Source organism: Patella vulgata, chromosome 1 (genome assembly GCF_932274485.2).
Source record: "Patella vulgata chromosome 1, xgPatVulg1.2, whole genome shotgun sequence".
In the NCBI taxonomy this organism is placed as follows: domain Eukaryota; kingdom Metazoa; phylum Mollusca; class Gastropoda; family Patellidae; genus Patella; species Patella vulgata.
Window position 1 is genome coordinate 68,009,934 of NC_065879.2, and position 26,454 is coordinate 68,036,387.

The following is a 26,454-nucleotide window of genomic DNA, read 5'->3' on the forward strand; positions in this document are numbered from 1 at the left end:
GATTGTACATGAATTACGTTACTCCATAGGCGTACGAGTCGGGGGGGGGGGGCTGCCTCCTAACTTTCGGGCAATTCGACTTTTCGGGCAGATGGGTAAAGTGAAAAAAAAGTTATTATTTCATCTAGTTGGCAACATAAAGTACCCGAAATCTAATAAAACCCAAATTTTACCACGAATATGTACTGAAATGACTATGGTGTAAACATTTTGTCTGGAGCCACTTTACTTTGTGCGACATTTTTCGGGCATCGATTATTATTTGTGAATGCAGCTGCAACAGTCTGATTGGATGGTTGGAATTCAGTTCAACATATAGTGGCATTTCGGTTAAAAAAAACATTGGACAACTTTATAGAGTTGCTTATTTCACGGGCTAGAATAGCAGAAAAACGCATTTGCGGTAGTTAAATTTTCAAATTGATTGGTTATTTGGGATTCAGGTCAGCCACCTAAGGTAGGCTATATTGGACCACATTGAAGTTGCTATATTTACCGGGTGGAAAAGCAGGAAAACGCGTTTGCGTGCGGCCGTTGAATTTTTATTGGAATGTAAACGATTGATTGGTTGATTGGAATTTGAGTCAGCCATCTTAATTAGGCTATATTAGACCACTTTGAAGTTGCTTTATTCACGGCCTGGAATAGCAGGAAAATGCGTTTGCGGCCGTCCAATTTTTATACGTCCACATTCATAATGTGAACGTATTATGCCGTCGCCCCTGTCTGTGTGTGTGTGTGTGTGTATGTATGTATGTGTGTGTGTGTGTGTGTGTGTGTGTGTGTGTCTGTGGTTCGCCTACAGGGCGCAATTCTTCATGGATTTTCTTCAAACTTGGTATACTTATTCCTTATACCCCAAGGAAGATCCCTATTGTTTTTGGTGCATGCCCGACCCCCCGGGGCAGAGCCACGCCCATTTCTAGTATTTGTTTGTTTGTCGTCTACAGGCCACATTTCTTAACTAATAATCTTGAAACTTTGCATACACATTCTTTGTACCCTAAGGAACATCCCTATCGTTTGGGGTGCATGCCCAACCCCCAGGGGCAGAGCCACGCCCATTTTCTTTTCGTGTGTCTTTGTGTCGCCTACAGGGCGCAATTCTTACTGGATTTTCTTCAAACTTGGTATACTTATTCCTTATACCCCAAGGAAGATCCCTATTGTTTTTGGTGCATGCCCGACCCCCAGGGGCAGAGCCACGCCCATTTCTAGTTGCCTTTAACGTACAAAGGCCACAATTCTGAATGGATTATCTTGGAACTTGGTGTATTTATTCCTTAGACCCTTAGGAAGGCAACTATTGATGTTGCCATTTCAATAACAGGATGGTTTCTATTTATATTGTTTCCATATCCAACCCCCATGGGCAGAGCCACGCCCAGTTTTTGTATTTATCGTCTACAGGCTGCAATTCTGAATGGATCATCTTGAAATGTGCATATTTATTCCTTATACCATAAAGACAGCAACTATTTATTTTGATACTTGCCCCGACCTCCTGGGGCCGTGTCACACCCACTTTATTGTTAGTATTTTGTCTGTAAATTTGGCAAAACAAACCCGACGCCTAGCCTTCTTTGCCTCTGATCATATTACAGCCATTTCATATTTCATTCTCTTCATTTTAAAAAGTACCATATCAATCAAAGCTGGAATGTGGACGTATATTGCAGCGTTAGTGATGCTCTTGTTCAAAATTGTCTTGATGGTTCCTACACGGTAAGCTCCACTCCTCCGCTCTCGCATAAGATCGGCGCCGCCGTCTCTCACCCGAAATTATTTTTATCTCTCATCGAGCCCGTTACTCATCAATGATTTTAAATAAAGTTTTGTGTATTAAAATAGAAAATGACTAAGATTTATTTGTATAGTATAATCTCCTATATAGTGTCGTCACTTGATCGGATGAATAAAGGTTTATATATGGCAAATATTCAAGGTCAAATGTTATCCAATACGTTGTTTATATTTAAAATTGTATACCATGCACATACAAATGTACGCAAATACACTTTATTTTCATATATATATTAATATCACAGAGACAAGCCAAATGATATAATGGTTACTTCTTTTTTACATTGATAATCTGACCGTATAGTGTGTGTATCTGGGGCCAATATGGGATCTATATGGGATTTCCCACATTAACAACTCTGTTTTTGTACACTTGGGGCCAATATGATGTCCATATGGGATTACCCGTGTGTGTATCTGGGGATAATATGGTATCTGTATGGGATTACATATAACTTTTGCCTATCTGGGGCCAACATGGTATCTATATGGGATTACTTATTAGTCTATGTATGAGTTCATTATTGAATCCATACTTTTAGATGTGTATATATTAATATCACAGAGATAAGGCAAATGATATAATGGTTACTTCTTTTTTTACATTGATAATCTGACCGTATAGTGTGTGTATCTGGGACCAATATGGGATCTATATGGGATTTCCCACATTAACAACTCTGTTTTTGTACACATGGGACCAATATGGTGTCCATATGGGATTACCCGTGTGTGTATCTGGGGATAATATGGTATCTGTATGGGATTACATATAACTTTTGTATATCTGGGGCCAACATGGTATCCATATGGGATTACTTATTATTCCATGTATAAGTTCATTATTGAATCCATACTTTTAGTTGTGTGTAAATTAATATCACAGAGATAAGCCAAATGGTATAATGCTTACTTCTTTCTTACATTGATAATCTGACCTTATAGTGTGTGTATCTGGGGCCAATATGGGGTCTATATGGGATTACCCACATTAACAACTCTGTTTTGTATACATGGGGCCAATATGGTGTCCATATGGGATAACCCATGTGTGTATCTGGGGATAATATGGTATCTGTATGGGATTACATATAACTTTTGTATATCTGGAGCCAATATGGTATCCATATGGGATTACTTATTTGTATGTATAAGTTCATTATTGAATCCATAGTTTTAGTTTTGTGAACCAATCTGCACAGAAAGGATTACGCATATGTGCACCAGAAGCTTGTGTGGTATGGATATGATATAACCACATTCATGTATATTATGTATATGGGTTCAATATGGTATCAATATGGGATTACCCACATGTGTATCTGGGGCCCATATCTTATCTATATGGCATCTACCACATATAAAATAATACATCTGGGTCCAATATTTTACCCATATGGGATTAGTCGCACTTGTATCGGCTTCAATGTGGAATCACACCCATTGCATTTAGTAGATATTAATAAGTATTCAGAAAATTAAAATCAGAATGTCATTAAAGTGTTTATTTGGGATATGTTAAACTTATTGCGCCCTCAACAGTTGTATTTACATGACAAGTAAACAGTCGCACATACAGGTGCGATTTACATTAAACCATGTCACAACTACACAGATTTGTTAAAGAGCATAAGAATTTTTACAGGTAAGGTCTTTTTGCAATTTTTTTATTGATCTACTTTACTTAAAAATATTTTCAATTTCCTATTTCTCCTTCATTAAAATTTAATGTTTTCGCTTAATTAAACATAAACATTATGCAAGAGCTAAATATGACTATTGCAGGTCTTTCTTTAGGTCTGAAATGTTATATAAACTATTAATTAGACATTTATTAAAAAGACCATAATCAACGCCCTCGATGGCATCTTATGGGTCCGAATTTCATTAAATTTGAATCCGATTTTCTGTCCAACGCCCTTGATTAACCGCAAAAATGGATAATCAAGTCTTCTTTTTATTATCGTAACAGCGGTAAAAATGACAATCGACGCTACTGTGTATATGAATCAGATTGAAGCAATTTCACTGAAATTTTCGACATTTCCCATTTACATTATAATCCGTTTTTTATCTATTATATATTGTCAGCTCTTTATTTAATCTTCCATAATGTATCTTTAAGTCAAACAATTTCAGGGCAGGTAACCTAACAGGTTACCGCAAAGGTTGTCTGGAAATTATTTGTAGCAACCTAGATGTATTAATGATGTGACCGTCTTTGTATGTAACCTGTAGGAACTGAGAAGTAAGAGATTAGAATTTAATAAAATTGAGAAATGAAGTCTTTTTTCTTTGTTTTGTTTTAATTTATAATATTGAACATGAACATAACTTTGTAACACAGGGATCACGTACAGGGGTCAATGGCACAAAATTCTTGAATTAACAATGGATCGGAAGCACATACTGATATAATACCTGAACAAAATATCCAATCTTGCTGAAAATTGGTACAAGGCATGTTCGATCGACACTCGATGTATACAGGCTGATCACGATGTCGGCCATTATCAATAAATTAAAAACAAAAAAATGCGTTAGATTGTTGAAATCGTAACTGGTTATATTCATGCAAACCGTGAATACCTGTCAGCGCGTCATCCTATAACAACCAATTTAGTCTGGTCATTGGTTTAATTTTAGATTCTGAACTGCAGAAGTATATGTGTATAGCAGCTAGAAGTTAGTACTAACAAGAAACAGACCAAAGTGGTACACATCTCTGCAATCAGTTCACAAAATTTAATCAAAGGTAAATTTGTCCCATCCTTCCTGTACTACAATATGCTTGATACTTTTTGGAGTATCATTAAACTTTTCGACAAAATAAACTGAAATGAAAGTTTTTAAAGTTTCTGTATTTTGAAAATTTTTGCTTTGACCTAGTTTGGTGCCACCCCTATACACAAAATATTCAGCCTCGATGACAGCCTTGGTTTAACTACCAACCTTGAACAGAATGACAAACAAACGACAGTCATATATATTAGTATGGACTCTATATTATGCCCCCCCCCCCCGCTCCAAAACAAAAAAGTTACGAGTCAAATTTGTTGATATAGGTATGTTAGAACAACACTGACAGATAAATGCTTTTGTCTGGTGCCCTTTTTTCACAAAAAAACTGTAACCATTTATATTAATGATCAAGATGATGAAGCTGCTTGGGTGTGCATGTTTTTAACTCGCATTTAAATAAATGTGAATTTATGGAAGAATAGTTTCGTTCGATATGTGATATTTTGCAGGTAATATATAGTGCACTTACTTATTTTTTCGTTTTTTCTTTCTGTTTTAGATAAACCGACTTGGACGATTAGGTGGCAGAGATGTCCTGTCTATCGTTAACAACATCATGAAGAATCTCGGTGTCACTTATGTACAACGCCGTTACAATTGGACAGGATAAAAAGGCAAGCGTGAATTAGGGGCACATGCTACAGCTACTATTGTTTTTAGTAAGTACTATTGATGATACGTCATTGTTGGAAATAAATGCAAATCAATAATAGTTCTGGTACGATGGGGTTTATTTTAATGTTTTTACAATCGTATATCAAAAGTCTTTTTGAACCCTCTGCATATTTCAGGTGCAATTTAGATTTGAATTGTATGTGTTTTGTGGTCTCAGGGGAGATCATATGGAAAGAGTTGTGTTGCTTTGTCAGGTTGCACATCAACAGACCTAATGTGCTTTCCTTTTGAATTACAGATCCAGTCAGAAGAAATCCAATGTTTTGAAACACCACAAACAAGGAAATCAAAGCTGCAGTTAGTCGTTTGAACTGGTTTCCTGACAAATTCAAGGGACGGGATGGTGGGAGATCGCAACGAATTTCAACCGTCCTAATTGAGAAAGCATAATAAAAAAACATGTAACCAAATAAAAATAGTTTTGTACTTATTTGGTACAAGATCCCATATGAGTCCCATATTATGCCCATATTACATTACATTATGCCCATGAGTCCCATATAGTAACCATATGGCATTTCTTAACATGGCCATATGGGTCCCATGCAAGCCCCATATTACATTTATTTGCACCCCACATGAGTCCCATATAGTACCCATATTACATTTCTTAACATTGCTATATAGGTCCCATGTAAGCCCCATATAACACCCATATTTTAATGAATTACCCACATAGATCCCACACAAACCCCATTTAGTACCCATATGGTTGCCCATATGGTTCCCATATGAATGTTGGGTGCAAAAATGTTGGGGTCCCATATGGGCTCCAGATAATGGCCCCATATTACATGACACATGGTACCCATATGGTACCCATCAGTGAATGTTATCAGGGGAGTGTTCTGACCTCAAAGTGCCCCAGACCCTTCAGACTGCCCTTAATACTACTACTAATTATGTAGTCATTACGAGATAAATACGAAATAATAAAAATTTATTTCTTCACTTGATTGACCTAAATGATCTTCCATAGTTTAAAACTGAAAAAAATGAAAAAGAAACGGGCTTTCATACTCGATTATTGTGTTATCTAGTGAATACGCCTGACCTCACATAATGTGAACAAAAATTGTCCTGGGTTTCTCCAAATATAGCTTTTACACACTCAGGCGTCTGTCGATTGGCCAATCTCAGCATCAGTAAGTCTATAAAGCGGCGCTTGTGTGCGCCCTTGCCACTTTCAGAGTAATATCAAATGTGTTATAAGTCGCGGTAACTGTGTTCAAAGGCCGGGGTCAATGTTAATTGTTAAAAGACTAAAAAGACAAATCGACCAATTCTGCATGTGATCTATAACTTAAAATGACATTAATAATATGTGAATTTGAAATTAAAAGAGATTTAAATTTAGTTGTAAGTAACTCATGGAATTTATTTCTATTATTGTATACATTATAATGTATTTTTGTATTGTGGTTTCCATGAAGTAAAGTGGGCAATACAATGCTCTAAGCAAGATTTTTAGTTATTGTTTGATGCTAGTACTGTTTTAAACATGATTGTATATACAATTAACTGGGCAAGCCTGGGGCTATTTTGAAGTTTTATAGTAGCCCTTAATATGCGATAACGAATGTTATATTAACCTAGACACCTAAAATGACAATTTTTGTTTGTTTTTCAGGATATGCAATTGCAAATCAAAGACTGAACACATAATATTCAGCATTCGCTAAATATTTTGAATCTGTTTATGTTGCATAATATTCTTAAAGAATTTGTTTTCTTAGTTAGAAAGGATAATATATATTAGATATTGGCAGAGTTTCAGTTCTATCAGAGATTAAGTATTTTACCTAGTCAACAATAAAGTACTGGATTGGTGATTACAAACAAATATAAATTATGTTATTAGTAACATCAGTTACGTACCTACGTAAGTACTTGTATACATACATATTTTAATATCTATCTCTTTTAATACAACGATTAATTCTTTACAGACGAATATGAAACGTCTTTGATATTTTGCAGAAGTCATATCATTTACCGCCCCAATGGTGTCCAAAGGGTTGATATTTGTATCTACCGATATGAGGATCAGTTAAAATAAAATAAAACCAAGTACGAACAATCCAAACCATTAGACAGAATTCGAAGTCCTAAAAAACGGTATAGGAGAATAGTGTAATCAGCAAATGGACTGTTCTCCGTGTACAAAATACACGACAAACAGTGGTAACATGCGTCCGGAAGAGTAAGCTTATCCTGCCTGGCGCCATAGCTGCATCCAAACTATATATTAGACGAAATTTCGGTAAAATAGCGTGATTGGCCAATGGACTATCGGTATGCAAAATGAACAGTGTTAACGATGTAGTAGACATAATCAGGGAGATAGTATACGCGTCAATTAAATATATCTAGAATAATAGCCGAGAGAGACATGTTATATTTACCAATCAAGTCAATATGACGGCCATAAAACTTTTTAAAGGTTTTTATAAGTTTAGTGCGTAAGTATCCCTGTAGTTGAAGCTTAGATGACAAATGCCTCCATCTGCTTAAAAAATCAGAATAAAAGGAACAAGCTCTCGCGTTTCTTTGACTTGTGTGTATGTCGCTTACCCATGTTTATACCCACGCAAAGATAAATACAAGTTAAAACCTGTTTATACTTGTTGATGTCGCTTAATTGTAATTACAAAATGTAATGATATCTTAGTTTATATATTTTTTTTTTTGAATCTCTGTAACCTGGGAGGTATTTCGGCAGAGGTCATCGATCGATATTCTTACGCCATTGATTTTAGAGCTCATTTAGAGCATGTCGCCTTAAATAAATTAATATAATTATTGCTACAAAAATCCAATTAAAGTTTTTAATTACACACTGTTAACCAACCATTGGTGTTTTAGTTACAATAAATGATATAGTTTATATTCAGTTGAATGTAGATATTAATTATCTATGTTGCATATACTGTAGCCGGATTGGGTGGCCGAACGGTTATTGCGTGCGCGTCTGTAAGTGAGTCAGGTGGCGTACTGTCGTCTGTCCAACCTCGTGGGTTTTCTCCTGATTCTCCGGTTACCTCCCACTGCTAAAGTAATGAAATAAAATTGAACCATATGTTAGTCCCGTGATGACCTTTGTGTCGAGTGGGAGTCTCTCTCTCTCTCTCTCTCTCTCTCTCTCTCTCTCTCTCTCTCTTTGTTACTGATGAATCTAGGTGGTTTTCAAAATTGTGAGATGATAGAAACTGTACAAATGAAAATAAATTGAGAACGTATAGGTTATTTAAAAAAAGAGATCTAAAAGTTGAGGATTATGTTATTTCAAGTGTCATGACTCAGAGAGGTGTTATAAGTAAACTTAAATGTGGTATTCTTCCTCTATCAATAGGTATGGCGTATGCCCGTCTTCATTAGCCCGGTTCGGAGCAAAACAGTAGGACGTTAAACCCCATTTTATTTCATTTCATTTCCTCTATCAATAGAAACAGGTCGATATTCTAAACACCCTATTCCCCTAAATAATCGCATAAATCCTTTGTGCTCGTCGTGTATCGAAAACGAAATCCATTTTTTAATTGAATGTGATGTCTACTCAGATATCCAGAAGAAACTATTAGTAAATCAGGATGTTAAGAATATATCTTCAAAAAAATGTTTTTAAGTATAACATTACTCTTGCTAATTGTCTTTTAAACATGTTAAAACGAAGGAGAAGATTAACCTGAATGTATTTTATTTATTTTATTTAATTATTTAGTATTTTTAATGATTTGATCTTAGAGAAAAGTGTCTCGTAAGTCGATATGGGCTAGACACTGTTATTATTTTATGTATATTTTATGTAATGTACATATATTCTTGTATGCAGTGTGTGACACTATAATAAACAAATTACTACTTACTACTATTGTAACCCCGTTGCTCAAATTACTGAACATGTCCCTGGTTGTGCGCCACTTCTATGTGAGCTTGTTATATTAGGCTTTTCAGATTTGTTCAGATAAATGTCAGTTTTCACTCGTTAGAATGCTTTTGTAAACAGGTTTTTATTGTCCCTCGCCTTTCGAAGAAAGCAGGGGACTATTAAAATGGGTTCGTCCGTCTGTCTGTCCGTCTGTCTGTCCGTCCGTCCGTCTGTCTGTCCGTCACACTTTTTGGGACACAATAACTCTCTTCCTAATTGAGCTAGAATGTTCAAACTTGGTGTACGTGTTTATTAGGTCAATGCCTTGATGGAGTTCGAAGATGAGCATTTTCCGCATAGGGTAAGCAGAGATAAGCAATTTGATTGGTTGATGCTTTGGGACACGATAACTCTCTTCCTAATTGGGCTAGAATGTTCAAACTTGGTGTATGTGTTGATTAGGTCAATGCCTTGATGGAGTTCGAAGATGAGCATTTTCCGCTTAGGGTAAGCAGAGATAAGCAATTTGATTGGTTGATGCTTTGGGACACGATAACTTTTAATTGAGCTAGAATGTTCAAACTTGGTGTATGTGTTTATTAGGTCAATGCCTTGATGGAGTTCGAAGATGAGCATTTTCCGCTTAGGGTAAGCAGAGATAAGCAATTTGATTGGTTGATACTTTGGGGCACGATAACTCTCTTCCTAATTGAGCTAGAATGTTCAAACTTGGTGTATGTGTTGATTAGGTCAATGCCTTGATGGAGTTCGAAGATGAGCATTTTCCGCTTAGGGTAAGCAGAGATAAGCAATTTGATTGATTGATGCTTTGGAACACGATAACTTTAGTTCTAATTAAGTGAGATTGATGAAACTTGGTGTATAGATTTATTATATGAATACCTTAACTAAGTTCGATAATGAACATTTTTTGCTGAGGGTAAGCAGAGTGATAAGCAATTTGATTGGTAGAAACTTTGGAACACAATAACTCTCCTTCTAATTGAGGTAGAATGTTCAAACTTGGCATAGGTGTCTATTAGGTGAATGTTTAAACTTGATGTATATGTAGATGTTCATTAGGTGAATGTCTTGACTGAGTTCAATAATTAACATTTCGAGCTGAAGCTAAGCAGAGCTAATCGATTTCATTTGTCGATGGTTTGGGACAAGATAATCTTGATTCTATCTGATAGAGAGTGATGAAACTTAGTGAAAAAAATAAATGTGCGATTAATTAATATGTGTCATCTATTTATTTTGCAATTTCGGCGGGGGACATCAGCCTCACTGTTGGCTTGTTGTATTTTCGCTGACGTATTCCCAATAAATGTTAGAAAAAAACATATAACCTTAATCCCGGTACTGATAAATGTTGGGCTGTGTGGACCATGCTATAGGCGATTTGTAACATATCTGAGACACGATATAAATTATGTTTGACACTGGTTGAGAACAACATTTTTTCCTTTAGAAATGAGGAGTAGAAACCCTAAGGGGGAGTACAAACTAAAACAATTCCGTCCTCTTCACTGAGCACCTTCATTGGGCCCCTGTCTGTCTACATGTATTTGTACCTGTTCAATTTGTGTGGTGTATATACTGGACATATTAATATTATTATCTGCACATAGGCGGGGAGGGACAACGTCTTACCTTAAACAAATTACAATTTCTTATAATCAGTGTGTTTTATCAGTGGGGGAATCAATATTTTTTTTCTAAATTCTTCAAACACAAACTGGGTATAGAGGCGAAATGTGCCGAAAAACAAATTGACAAAAGTTCAAAAAATGTATTTTTCACATGGTGACGAGCATTTCTTTCAAAATGACTGAGAAATTTGGTACTAAAATTGCATTTTTCCAATAATGCCAGCGATAATCTCGAAAGATATGACATTTATTATATCTTTTATATGGCTTTTCGATGTCTCTGAATTAAAAGAAATATTTCGAAAATCCCGAATGGCAGCAATACAAAATGGCACCCGAAGTTGAATCCAAAATGGCGGAATTTTAATTAATCGTCATTTTCTTCCGTTCATATGTCTTGTAATGTGTCTTATATATGGTTTTGGTGGTTACTGAGTTGAATTCCGAACCCAAAATCTGACTTTGAATAGCCCAGCTGGTGTGAATTGAAGACGGCAATTTAAATAGATTCCATAATGGCTTTGCTTTTAAAGCTAATAAGGGTTTCACTTTTACTGAATTCTATTTTGGGTTCAAAAACCCGCCATTGAAAGTCCACCATTTACATACCATTTTGGCTGCCATTTCAATTTCTGAGATGTTAGTTATGGGGGCAATATTTATTACCAAATTTGGCAGCCATTTTGAAAAATGGCCCGTACCATGTTTAAAAATACAGTTTTTATACCCCCACATTTTCATTTGGACGTATGTTGTCATCGCCCCTATCCGCCTGGACGTTCGTCCGTTCGTCCGTCCGTCCATCCGTCGACAATTTGTTTATGGACACTCTACAGGCCACAATATTTATTCGATTTTGACGAAACTTTAAATATAGGTTTGTCTCCCAAAGATCCCGATTCCTTTCGATATCGGCATGTATCAGACTGTAAATGCATAGATTATAGCCCTTGGTTGTACGAAAAATCACGTTTTAGCTTGTGGACACATTAATGTATGTTTATAACCCAAAGATCTTGCGCATATATGAACGTAACTTCCTAGATTATGACCCCTGGGTGCACGAAAAATCGTATGTTTAGCTTGTGATTTAAATATACAAGTGTTGCATCGTAATGATGAGTTCGAATTTCTTGATAATTGGGCCGAAACTGCCAGACAAAATGGCCACTCCACGTACGCAAATAGTATAAAAGTATGTAATACCAAGATGTTGACTCTCTAGAGGTAACAATTTTAATCTGATTTTAATGAAACTTAAAACATATGTTTATATCCCAAAGATCTCGGTTCCTTTCGATATCGGCACATATCGGACCATACCGTCCTGGATTATGGCCCCTGATTGTAGACGATTTAAAAAGGGGTTTAAAAATATCTGGTGTTAAAACATAGTGACGGTTGAATTCGATTTTCGTGAAAATCGGAGCGAAATTGCCAGACATAATAGCCGCTCCACGTATGCCAACAGTGTAAAAGTACATGTATGTAATAACAAGGTTTGTGTGGATCCTCAAGAGGTAACTACATTTATCCGATTTTGATGAAACCTAAAATATATGTGTATATCCCAAAGATATTGGACTATAGCTTCCTGGATTATGGCCCCTGATTGTACGAAAAATTGCTTTTTTTATCGTGTTCTTTGTCCATCTCTTGCAAAACGAGGGCGTATCTTACATGGGAACCGCTTGTTTGAATTGCTTTGGCCAAACTTGATACTGTCCACTTTGTATTGTAAGAATTTTAAAAAGCTCTTTATTGTCACACCACTGAAACGCGCTGGTTACGAGATACGGCTCTAAGAAACTTTCTCGAGACCTTCATATTGTGCTAATTACGTCAGTTAACCATGGCCGAATTTGAGTTTGATATTGATTGACATATGTATGAGTGTACCCATATAACTGCATTGTTTTCTGTTTGGGGTTACAGCGCTTTTGGGATTAACTTGTACCACCTATAAATTACGCGCAGTAATTCATTGGCGTAACTTGAATTTTTATACGCCCACATTTCAGTGTGAACGTATTATGTCGTCACCCTGTCCGCCGGTCCGTCAACAAGTTGCCTGTGAACGCGATAGAGGCTAGAGGTATTGAAGTACTTTTTGGTGTGAAGCATTGTGGCCACGAGAGGACAACCCGTATCGACATTCAGCGTTCTACGACTGTCTTTACAGAAAGACCTTGTCAACATTTTTAACGAAATATTTTCAAATTTGGTTATAAGTACTTAGATCATGAGAGGATGAAACCTATCGATTATCAGCTTCCCCCTTTTGTCGAAAACCTTGTGAACGCAATATAAGCTAGAGTTTTTATTAGATTTTTTAAAGATTTGGTGGGAAGCATTGGGGTCATGCGAGGATATTGACCGTGAACACCACAGAGGCCACTGTATAGTTTTAAACATATATTAGTAAATTTTTGGTGTGAAGCATTGGTTTCATGAAATGATTAACATTATCAATCTTCAGCGTTCTGCGACTTTCCGTTCCGAAGTTATGTTCCCTTTCTCGAAAAACCTTGTGAAGGTGATAAAGGTTGTAGTCTTTGATATATCTTTTTGTCATATTTGGTTTGAATATCCCTATCGATATTCATAATCCACAGCCTTCCGTTCCTCAGTTTATCCCGTTTGCCGAAAACCACGTGAACGCGATAGAGACTATTTCTTTTTCAAATGTGGTTGCAATGGGGTCATAAGCAGATTATCCCTAGAGATTAGATTATTCAAGAATCCTAGATCCTTATCAAATTTGCCCAACATCCACATTTTCGGATGTAAGCTGCAGTTGAGACAAAGCTGCTGAGTGGGCGTATCGCACGCTGTGCGTGACTATCTCTGTTGTTTTCACAGAACTGATCGCCATACTGTCTACAGTAATAGACGCTGGTAAGTAAATATGTTACTGTATTATACAACAAACAAGCTTATGGGCATGCTGCAACTCGTGAGGAAGAGAGGGGTCGGGTGTCAAAAGGTCTGCTAGAGCTGCAAGCTTCGTGGTTTCAATCTCACACTTGTACAAGGGGTGGAGTGCTTCCTCTTCGATTTCACCCTAATGATACAGAAATGAATGAAAATGCTGGTCCCGGAATTATCCTATTTGCGTTGAGTGGACGATGAACTCAATCATGCTGTATTTTTAAGCATGAATTTATTAAATTGTAACACTTCTAGCGGAACTGAACCAGTTGACGTATATTCAAAGTTATCGACCAAATCCTTCACAACCAGTGTATAAATGTAATTAATAATATTTCATTTATGTCAGAAAGAAAATACTAAAACACTCACTAATGGAAAGCCTGGTCATTCTGTAATGATTGATATTATTTATCATACTCATCTAAATCATTTATTTACAGTGTCACCAGTTGGAAATCCCCAATGGCTTCCAGGAACCAACACACCGTTGACTTCACGGACAGGCCATGATGTTATTATTAAATGGATTCATCAACATCTTCCGGATGATGATTCTATCACTATCTCCAAAAATAATGTAAGACATTCTTACCTAATTAACATATAATTTCAAGAACATAATGCGTTGACTCAAGTATATTTTAAGATATTTTTTACTGACTAAAGCTATCATAATTTGCTGTGTTGGAGGCACAGCTTACCAGTATGTAACATACATCTCAACAACCAAAAGTAGGTTATTTTATTATGAACAATTGGTTATTATCCAATTAAGCACATCCAACTTTTTAAAAATTCCTTCGCGAAGAATGGGCTGGCTTGCAGTTAAAAGACAGCAGAATCAGTTTACTATATTTGTTTAAGATAGTGATGTTAAATTAATGTAATTTAATGTTAACTTTTAAATGGCCATAACATAACTTATAATGGAAAGATTAAATAATGTTTTTACCAAAATATTATTAATAAAAGTACTTGGCGTGGTTTCGATTCCCCGGTTTTCTCCGGTCCTCCGGTTTCCCCCCACTGCCAAAGACCCCTACGCGCAAGCGAATTATTGAAATAAGGTTGAACCATATGTTAGTCCCGAATTCACCTAGTTTGTGTCCAGTGAACCTTAAACCCATCTCTGTCTGTCTGTCTGTCTGTCTGTCTCTCTCTCTCTCTCTTATACAACATAGACCTAAGCTATACTTGTTGTTTTATTCATGCTACAGGTAGCTATAGCAAGCTATGTTATGGATAATCTGGTGATGTTGATAGATGATAAAAGATATCATCTGCAGAAAACTGAACATAAAACAATACAAGAGATAATCTTGACCATCAGCAATGTAACCCTTGAAGACTCTGGTATATATAGATGTTATCTAGATCTATTGAAAAAATACAGAGATATACAACTCGCTGTTACAGGTAAGTAAATATGCGGAAATTCCAATTTCTTGAGAGAGAAAAAAACGTAAATTTCCACACAGGCCAAGATCATCACTTCTAAATAGTTCAAATGGGTTTTTGAAACCTGGTTTATGCCAGGGGTCTACTTTGACATATAGAACGAATCGTGGTATTGGTGCTGTGTGATTTTACCGGCATTATTTGTAGGTTATCATTGGATAGCACACTATACTCACCAACCAATAAGCAATTAAAACACAAATATTGTGTCGTGGATGTACATGTATGTAAAAGGTGTGACATACTATGTTTTTATGTTAATACTATTATATCATTTATTTACAATCAGATTTTAGGTGGCTGAAAACAAGGAATCCAGTAAAATCAACTCTCAGACAAGATGTTAAGTTGGTCTGGGAGTATCAAAACAGCCGGCCTCTACATAAGATTGATATTATTCGGTTTGACAACAATACCAACCAGGTATATTTATAAGTCTATTGTTAACAGAAACATATTTTTCCAAAACATTTGACAAGTATATTATTACCGGTTTTACAGGCTTACAGCTCACATCTCATTCACAGAGGTTTCAACAGACTCACTGTTGATGATTTTACCTCTTCCACCAACTCGCTGTTAGATTACAATTTCGTTTCTTTTATATATTCCGATTAACACTACATTGTAATTTAACAAACTTTCGATAACAAATATGTTCTACCAGGGACAATTCTTTTATGAGTCAATATCACTCTAACCCTAGACCCATCACAATAACTTGAGTTTAAAATCCAACAATCACTACAAGCACAGTGCAATATACCAATACGGGGTATTCGATTTGGTATTGTGTTTTAAATGAAAACCGTCATGGCACAATGGAGTAGGCTACATCAATAATAAAAAAAAACGAGGTAAAAATCAGGTTGTTGGACAGAGTAGTATGGTTCAATGTTATCACACCCTATAGAACAATTTATATTTTAGGTTGACCATATTATACAAACAATTTATATTTTAGGTGGAAAATATTGGAGAATGGACAGTGGTAAATGGTTTTGTGGTTGATCCATTTCTATCAACCGAGGTAGAACTCATTCTAAGAGGAGAGAGAATTACGCTAAAATTATCCGAGCCTATTTATAAAGATTTTGACAAAATATACCGGTGTCAAGTCTACTATGGGGAGTCATTCAGTGAAGTTTCAGAGATTCAACTTATTGCTGAAAGTAAGTGGACTACATGTTAATTTCAGCTGTTATAATAGCAAGGGCGCATTAGGTGGCGCATTACGCGTGTGCTGTAAGTCACACGAGACACACGAGACACGTTACCTAAGCACGTGATCGATTCTATACCGGTTCTGAACATAACAAGATGTAAGATCAACAGAAGCATGCGAATTACTGAAATAAATATATACGTGTAAATTTAGTGTATGTTAATTCCTGTTATTCTGTCTGTCGTTTTCTGTAAAAGTTGATGTAACTGTGCTTTCGATCCAGGGGCGATAATTAAGTGAATATTTTGGGTATATTTTTCCAATATCAAAATAAACTACATCACTATAGATTCTAAAGTCTATTCAAACTCAATTCTGTCAATAAAAATTGACAAGATAATGTAATAGGGAAGCACACTAAGGTAACTGGTGTGCCCGTGGAGAGGTGGTATTAGGTGTTTCTTTTTATATTGAAAAAGATTACGTAAGATGATTGAAATTCTGTTGCTTCTTTATTTTTGCAGGACCAGCACTGACGTTTGCCTACCACATAATAAAGGATGAGTTACACTTGGTATGGAATTACAGATATCGTTATCCTGTAGTCGCTGTTATACTGGTACAGAAAGGGTCCAACCTAACGGTGAATACATCAAACTGTTTCAAGCCATTCACTTCCGGTGATAACAATTTGTCTTCAAGAAATATACCTCTTTGCAAACGCCACAACCTACAGATGTTGACGTTGTAAACTGACCATGCCCCTTATAATATATCATGTCGATATATTTGTAGCTTTATCATGTTCACTGCGATAAAAGCCCATTCCCTGGAGAGCAATTTTTTGATATGCGTAGGTACCTGGTTAATTTAATTAACTAATTTTTGATGCGCGTAGATATAATCCCGATTATCAAGATTATACATGTATTATTATTTCAGCGCTTAGTTAACTCTGCTCTATCAGTATTTTGTACTTATCATTTTAGGAACTAGGATTTTGGTACCAAGGTAAATTTGAAATTGAGAAGCATTATATGGGACGGTTGATGTTCAAAAAAACTAGGGCTGAGATAGACGGCTTTATAGAAGAAAATATAACTCTAACTATACTTAATGTTACACATGACGATCTTAAATTCTCCTACAGATGTGAAATTATACCAGGTGATGGACAGAAAATTACCTTAGATAAAGTACCAACTGTAAATTGTAAGTATTTCACATTGCCCATCCGTACCTGACATTTTGCCAATGACAACCGAACAATCGTCAGGGATACGTCACTTTACTCCCGTAAATTGTTAAGCCCATATTGCTATTGACACAGGTTCCATGTCTTATTGTATACATGTATCTTGCCAGGATGTCACCGCTGACATACCCCGCCTCTCCCCCTCCCCCTCCCCCATTGTCAATTCCAAGCGACTATACTCACATGCTTTTCGGGGTCACTAGTGACACAATCTAATTAAAACACTGATCCTGTTTCGTTTCGGTTTTTTATAGTTCAAATTTCGTTTTACTTATCATTGACGTGTCTAGATGATGTGAGAGGTTAGCCAATGAAACGGTCTGTTACGGCGTGCATTAAGGTGTAAGCTGCGCGGAACTGTGGTTAATCCACTAGAAACATCAATGCTAATTGGTTAATCAAATATCTAATGTCATAGGGTCAAAAACCGCTCGTATGACCTCTGACGCGACCCCCCCCCCCCACCCCAAAACAACTGGTCAGATCTTCATTTAGTGTAGGCCATCGAAAGTATAAAAAACGAAACGAAATAAAGATCTGTATTTTAATCGGATTGCTTGTGACACACCTCTCCTGGGTAATCCCATATTGGTAGGCTACTGACAATCAAGACTGTCATTTCCACGTTATTATTGGCATCTTCAACATTACTACTGATTCCACGTCATTATTATGTTACGCTGAACCTTGGTACCAAAATCAGCTTTAGCTGTTTATTGTCTAGAGAGCATCTAACCAATTAAAGGCTGTCCTATACAAATAACAATAGACAACGGTCACCCAACTATTCCCTTAAGTAGCTAACTAACTACTACTACTACTACTACCTGGTGTTTTCACGTCCGCTTCCACAGAAGTGATATCGCAGACAAGCTAACTAACAGTTATGGTGTGGTCTTATATTTATAGGGAATATCACGATCACTGAACAACCATCATCAGTACAGAAGATAACTAAAGGAGATATGATTAACTTAACAGTAACAGCTTCATCAGACTTATCACTTCAATATCAATGGTATTTCAACAACCAGGCTTATGATCTTATCCCACCATTCGCTCTACATGATACTACAGTGAACCAAACTTACATCGATACCAGGGTTTTATCAGGCGAAGATTACAGAAAGGTTGATGGAATTTATACCCTTAATGTATCCAACATCTTTCAAACTGTTCAAGTTACAACAGAAATTGTTCTAGTAGAAGCAGGTTTGTAAATTCGTATTATCTTGCCTGCTGAGCCATGGATTGTATTGAAACTGTATATTACAGTAGTTAGCAGCATAATCACACTGTGTACACATTACAGTTTTTCGTAGATGTTAATGAACCTACCAACATATTATAGAAAATCTACCTGTTCTATTTTGTTTACAAGTATTTTAAAAAATTTAATTGTTAAATGTACTGTTCTGGTAATTCTTTGTCTCAATCGATCTTATCAAATAAATACGGCTGTGATGTTTTTAAAGCCCGATTGTTTTGTTATTTTGCAGACCCTGTTACGAGTTTCTTCATGGCTGTAAAGATTGCAGCAATTACAACAGCTGTAATAGCACTAGTAATCATACTTATAACAATTTTCATATGTATGTATTTACTGTTATGGTATTTTGATTTAGAGTGTAGCCTTATTATTTTGCGATTATAAAATTATTAACAGTGAAGCGCCATTGATATGGCGGTATATTAGATTCAACATTTTAAATTTGTTAATAACTCGGCAAATCATAGGGGCGGAACTAATAATGTAAACAAAATCAAATAAAAATTTCCAAATCCTGCATATTATTTTGAAAACTATATCACGTTGGATGTTGTTTCCAATTTTAGCACTCCGTCCGACCATTCAACCAAACAAATAACGTAGTGTTACCGATCAGGTATTCAATCATCAAATTGAGCTTGCAGTGGCGACACCAAACGACATCAATGATGGTTGCCGGGCAGAAATGTCACATTTCTAAATTTGTTCGTTCTTCATGCCAAACATATTTTCGCTTGATAGAAATAAGATGAAATAGAATTTACGCTGAACAAATAAAGAAATCAAATTATACATTGTCTTAATTTAGAAATTACACGAATAGAAGTTAGAAATTAGACGATAGCACGACATTAACAAAAATTTAGAATTTTGAATCTAATATACCCCTATATATTTATACTGAGCGCGATCGTTAGTATTGAAAGCGGCGAGACCCCTGAAAATTCGCAGATGAAATTGACGTATTGCCGATTTTACTATGTATGCCTTTTGACCTCGCACTCCGATTTCCTAAAAAAAAATCGTCCACGCGAACTGTTCCTTAAAATTCGCTTTAGCGGTCGCATTCGCGCTCAGTACATGTAAAAGACCGTTTAGCAAGAGTATGCATCATTTTCCCAAGCCTTCATTAACACTAATCTCTGTGGAATGTATTATTGTGAAACTACATATTATTGATATATGTAAATTATACAATGTACAGTAGAATCTGCATTAAGCAGCCACCCAAGGGAATTTTCACATAAATTAAATATTACGCTTGGATGCATTGGAAGCGGTAAATTTGGCCGTCGCTGAATCTTGCGCCGAACGAAAATTCTTTACTCAAATCTCGGACATAACTTAACGGGAGTGGCCTCTTAATAAAATCTCGTTGCTTTTTGTGCTGACATAAATTAAATATTACGCTTGGATGCATTGGAAGCGGTAAATTTGGCCGTCGCTGAATCTTGCGCCGAACGAAAATTCTTTACTCAAATCTCGGACATAACTTCTGTAAACTTGTCATTTTGTACCAACCTTCGATACTACTGTCTACCATTGTGATGCATTCGATAATATTTATCCATTTTTGTGAAGAAAATCGATGAATTCATTTTATTTTATCAAAAAAGCACATGAACAAAAAACATCGCTAATTTTATCACCTATTTACAGGGGGTGTAACTCTGTATGTAATATTATAGGAGGCGCTAAGAGAGATACTAGATGATCGTGACAAAACTCGGTACTTTTATTTTATTCAATCAGTATCAAATAATGTGTCGTTACGCGTGAAAACAATGATCAGGTTAGTCGTTTAATAAAACAAAAGATTAATTAACAGATAATCCCGGGTTGATTGTTATTTTTACATTTCTTTTTACCTGATCAGTGGGAGTCCAGTTAATTAACTACTACTCACGGGATTAGCGGGAGTGTTACAAAGAACGACAAGATGGTATCATTCAACAATGGCCGTTGAATGGACGATGTTTTGTTGAATTTATTAGTAAATTAGTGACCGCTGGCCGCGTTAGAGGAGTGACCGTTGAATAAAGAGATGAAACAACAGAATTTCTACGGGGGGAATTTATCGTGACCGCTTACAAGGAGATGTCGCTGAATAGGAGTGGCTGCTCATATAGATTCTACTGTATTGACTTGATTTGTAAGTCAAAGCAGAGAGCGCATGTAAGATAATCTAAATATAATAAAAGATTAAAATGAACATGCGTTTTTAAATGAAACTGTTATTTTTAAGGTTGGTGTACTCGGAGACGATACTGTAATAATAAACCACAATACGATGCACGGTACAGTAAAGAGTGTGTGGATAATGCCAAGAAGAATGATCTTAGGAAGTTTGAGGTAAACGTTTTGGGCCAGGGTACATGTGCGCTAGGGGATACGGCTGTCCATGTAAGCGACAAAGGTGACGAAGGAAACCAGGTTGAAGCCCTAATAACTAACTTGCCATCAATCCAGACACTAACTGATAATATGAAACAACAATCACTGTTAGATTTCGGTCTCCTCACATCAACACCGAAATAATAATGAACTGTGTAATTTAAAATCTCCCTGTTCACGTTTAAATATTTTCTCATCTTGTTACATATTCCTGATAATATTCGAATAGTTACTATTACTTAATTATTTCCATTTAATGTCCGATTATTGTCTCATAAGACCTAATAATTAATGTAGTAATAAGCGTTTATCCTAAATGTAAGAAAAAGTCTATGTGATAATTTTTTGGATATTTATTTAATTATCCCAATTATGTAAAACTCCACTCACATTTCAGTTGGACAGATTCAATAAAATACAACGGGTGCTGTTTGAACTTCATTTACCGAAGTTAAAGCTTCGCGGAGCTAAATGGGAATCCCAGTTCTTAATTTTCATCTTGAAACGAATCATAGTTGATACTGGTTATAGTATCATTCTTGCCTGATATTATATCAAACGACCAACTTATAAACGCAATTATAAGTGTTTTGTCAAATGATAAGTAAAATGTCGTGTAATAAAGATATTAGATATTTGTTTAATCACTCCATGCGTGTAATAGAGCGTTCATGGATCTTGCGATTGGTCAGATTTTTGCACGCTGACAAAGCTCAACCAATGACTGAACTTAATGCATACTGTTCGAAGCTTCGCGGGGCCAAATAAGACCATCCGCTTTTTATTCTATCGTTCTTCAACATCCCACCCCCTTGCTCCCAACCTCACCTATTACACTAAGGATAAACGACAATTATGAATGTTATATACGACGTATTCACTAACCCTGGTGATCCTCCTTTCATCGCCATAACACAAGTAACGTATTAACAGGGGATTTTAATATTAATGTTTTATCTAATTCCAGTAATGCCAAAAAACTAGACGTAATATTACAACGCTTTGATCTAGTAAATCTCATATATGAACCAACTAACTTTACAACCCATCCCGGAACTTGCATAGATCTGTTTATTACAAATAAAAGGAATCTTATTTCTAAATATACAGTATTGCACCCTATATGTAGTACTCATTCGTTAATAACTGTAGAAATTAACTTTAACACCTATAAACAATTATCATATAGACGGAAAATCAAAAATTACAACCAGGCTAATTTTGAAGGTCTATGTAACTCTCTTAAACAAATAGAATGGTCAACAACGGTTTTTAAGAGTAAGGATATAAACAAATTATATAATGATTTTAAAAATGTCCTAGACGAAAACACATCAAAATTCATTCCTAGTAAAGTAGTCACAATTAGACCCAATGATAAACCTTTTATGAACAACTGCATCCGCCTAAAAATTCGACAAAGAAACCGAGCCCATAAGCGTGCCAAAAAGTCAAATAACCCAAACCATTGGTTAAAGTTCCGTAAAATTAGAAATGAGGTAATTTCACTCATACGTCAAGCGAAAGATGATTTTAAATCAAAAATCACTAATAAAATAAATAATCACAAAGTCACATCAAATCAGTGGTGGAAATTAGTAAAATCAGTTGTGAAAATGGAAAAAGTAAACAGTAATAATCAAACCCCAATTAACATTAATGGCAAAATTTATTATCATCCACTTGATAAGGCGACGGTATTAAATTCATACTTTACATCTGTTTCAAATATCAGGGGCGCATAAACATATTTTCCCGTGTGTGTGTGTGGGGGGGGGGGGGGGGTACGCCATCATTATCATTTGTAATGTAAGATATCCACTTTCTGGGCAATGTAGCTACGGTGCGCAGAAGTTTCCCCATGAGCACGGAATAATTTCACCTAATACTTGACAATACGAACTTTTGGTTTGATTAAACTTAAATGTGTAAGAGACTCTGGCAAACCGACCCATTTTCCCGAGAAAAAACGGCTTATCCCCAACCTACCGGTATTCATTTTGTAGTAGAATCTTGATGCCCAAGATTTCCTCAAAGCGGCCCGTTCTCAACAGTAATAAAAACTGGAGTGGTCGGTGAATGGAGTGGTTTTATAATCGTTATATATTTTGTTCATATTTATACTCAGTAATGAAAATTGAAGTGGGTTTATATTTGATATACATCTTATTCATATTTATACCCAGAAATGAAAACCGAAGTAGTTTTATAATTGTTTTACAGTATATCTTATTCAAATACAGTAATAATAAGTGAAGTAGTTTTATATTTGTTATATCTTATATAAATTTATTGACAGTAATAATAAGTAAAATTCATTGTAGTTTTATAATTGTTATATATCTTATTCAAATTTGTACACAGTAATAATAAGAGAACTAGTTTTATATTGTTATATTTGTTATAAGGCAGCTAAATGTGATTGTGGAATTACCGACACAAGGTGTAAAACTGAGTGAGTAGCCAATGTGTAAATATACAAATGTTGTTGATTAAGTATTCATTGTATTGTTTTGTTGTTTTTTTCATATATTTCTTTTATATATCGATGTGTATTCTTGTATATAGGACAGAGGCCATATAGGCTATGCCTGTTCCTTATCTACTCACGTTGATTTAAACAATATTTTATTCAGATAAAATTCATGTTAAGAACATACATTGTCGAAAATCTAAGGATTCAAATCCATGCCACTTATATTTATGCATCTCCTTGATACAGCTACAAAATGTACACTTGATACAGCTACAAAATGTACACTTGATACAACTGTTATAGTACATATTTTGATATACATGTAATTACTTATTTAAATTAACTAATTGCTTTAAAGTGGATAAGTAATTAATCTTTATTCCGAACCCTGATCGTTTTAATCTGAACGCACTGTCTTATCTATTTACCTTTTGTGAACATCTATTCTTAAAATAATTTAATATTACTTAACATGCATTTAGTCATTGATTTAGTATGTACCTATATTTGAGTTAGGTCTCAGTAATGTAAATATGTTAATTTATAACACATTTTGTATTATATGTTTAACCCTTATCATGTTTATGTTCAAACATAAGAGACGAAATACGGACAATTGTGTTTATTCGTTAATAAACCCAGTTCGACGTCAAATAATTAGTACCAATGTTTCTTATAGGTGAGTTAGTTTATGATTGTGTGGCCTAATAATTCATTTAGTATATGCTTATTTTATGTATAACATTATGATGCGAAATAGTTTACTACACTTATTAACATTGTATGATAATACTTTATAATCGCCTATTGATTAATGTATGTTTCTTTTATGCATACTATGATAATGTGAAATAGCTTAGAATTACACTTGGTCACATAACATATGCTAAATTATATATTCAATTAATATTAATATGTTTATTTCAGTAAAGTGGGTCCACGACCAAAGCTACAAACATAAAATATTTATATCATAGTCACGTTTGGATATATAAATGAATATATTTTCTTGATGGACATTTCAACACGCTTGGTATTTTCTAGGTATTTGCGTACTTAGTTTCCAACCCCTATGCAAGTACAGATATTATAACAATCTTTTTTTTTCCAATCTTGCTTTTCATATATCAAGTTTGCTACAGATATTATAACAATCTTAATGTATATAGCCTTGCTTTTTATATATCAGGTTTACTACAGCTATTATAACAATCTTAACATTCAACTTTGCTTTTTATATGTCAGATTTTGTTACAAATAGTCACAATCTTAGTATTCAACCTTAATTGTTACAGGTTTGCTGTGTATATTATAACAATCTTTAATATTCAGCTTTGATTGATAAACAATGGTTTTGATTTAAGTACTCTTTAGATCAGTATTTTTGTGAGCCAATGACTTGGTTTTTTTCGCTTCTGAGTTTTAACGCAGCTTCAATGTACTTAGAAACAGCTAACAGATTTTTAACGCAGCTTCAATGTACTTAGAAACAGCTAACAGGGTGGATCTGTCTTCTGTTGTACACAGCTGTTGATAATTTAAATTCTTTGGAATAAACTCATCTCTCAAACTGTTTAGATATGGACAATTTAACAGAAAGTGCACAGTGTTTTCATTTTCAAAATGGCATAACTTACACATGGGCTGCATTGTTTTCTTGAAAATTGATTAGCAGCCAAGGGTAATAAGTTTAACCTCAATCTTGTTATGTTCCTCTTGTGATGGAAAAGCAAGTCTATACTAAGGTATCTTTCTTGAACAAGATCTTGTTTAAAATTTTGGTAATTAACAAGACTTTCGCTTTCAGCGAGTTTGCTTGACCATTCTTGTATACTTATGTCTATTAACCTTTGTTTGAATTGTGCAATAATGTGATTTATGTTACCTATGCTTGTAACATTCCAAACATATGCAAAGCCAAGACTAAATAATATTCAATTATTCATTAATAGATAATTTGTAATTGATGTTTTAATTATAAATTCAATATATCTTTATTTGTGTTATGATGTTCATTCATTAATAAGCCCAGTTCGAAGTCAAATAATTAGTACTGTCTTATGTTTCTTATAGATTAAAGCTCCTTGAATAATAAATATTGTGAGAGCGCTGTGCTTCGACGTATTAGAGCTACGCACCCCCAGCATAAGAAGTCCTAAAATACGTCAAGCTAGTGCAAACAAAAAGAGCAAGCTCGCACAGCTACAAAATGTACACTTGATAAATCACATTTGCTAGTAATCGTGCGTGTTACGGTCCCGTCACAATTACAGGGATACGAAAGCCCAGAAGGCTCATTCCAAATTCCAAATGCGAAATTCCAAATTCCAAATGCGAAATTCCAAATTCCAAATTCATGTCTTACCGATAAAATAGCAAATTGGCAGCCCCCCTCAATTAAACAAATTAGAATTTATATAAATTGTAATTTTACACAACTGATTACTTCTAGTACCAAATTACTAGATTCCAAATTCCAGATTCCAGATTCCAGATTCCAAATTCCAAATTCCAGATTCCAAATTCCAGATTCCAAATTCCAAATGCTTCGGCAGATGTGAAAAGTTTGGAAATGAAATGAAATGGGGTTTAACGTTCTACTGTTCTGCTCCTATACTGGGCTAATGAAGACGGGCATACGTCATACAGAGTGCTATGAGGGAAATTTTGCCCGGGCAGCGGCACTATCGCCTACGTTT

At 35.3% G+C, this 26,454-nt stretch overlaps 1 protein-coding gene across 1 annotated transcript; it reads left to right on the forward strand.

The window, feature by feature from the left end:
• The first annotated feature begins 6,482 nt into the window (after positions 1-6,482).
• Positions 6,483-25,752, forward strand: LOC126832555 (uncharacterized). The gene is made up of 12 exons (XM_050563409.2): positions 6,483-6,639; positions 6,911-7,162; positions 13,666-13,701; positions 14,178-14,314; positions 14,955-15,153; positions 15,485-15,618; positions 16,160-16,367; positions 16,885-17,003; positions 17,350-17,572; positions 18,525-18,827; positions 19,115-19,207; positions 21,131-25,752. Exons 2-12 carry the CDS (start codon positions 7,132-7,134, stop codon positions 21,421-21,423), a joined length of 1,776 nt encoding a protein of 591 aa, XP_050419366.1. The 5' UTR covers positions 6,483-6,639; positions 6,911-7,131; the 3' UTR covers positions 21,424-25,752.
• The last annotated feature ends 702 nt before the right edge of the window (positions 25,753-26,454 follow it).

Excerpts from the sequence above, each read along its gene's own strand:
- LOC126832555 (XM_050563409.2), top strand. The coding sequence starts at position 7,132 with ATGTTATTAGTAACATCAGTTACGTACCTAC. Across the intron at positions 16,368-16,884 it reads GATTCAACTTATTGCTGAAA|GACCAGCACTGACGTTTGCC; the intron begins GTAAGTGGACTA and ends TTATTTTTGCAG. Across the intron at positions 17,573-18,524 it reads TAAAGTACCAACTGTAAATT|GGAATATCACGATCACTGAA; the intron begins GTAAGTATTTCA and ends TTATATTTATAG.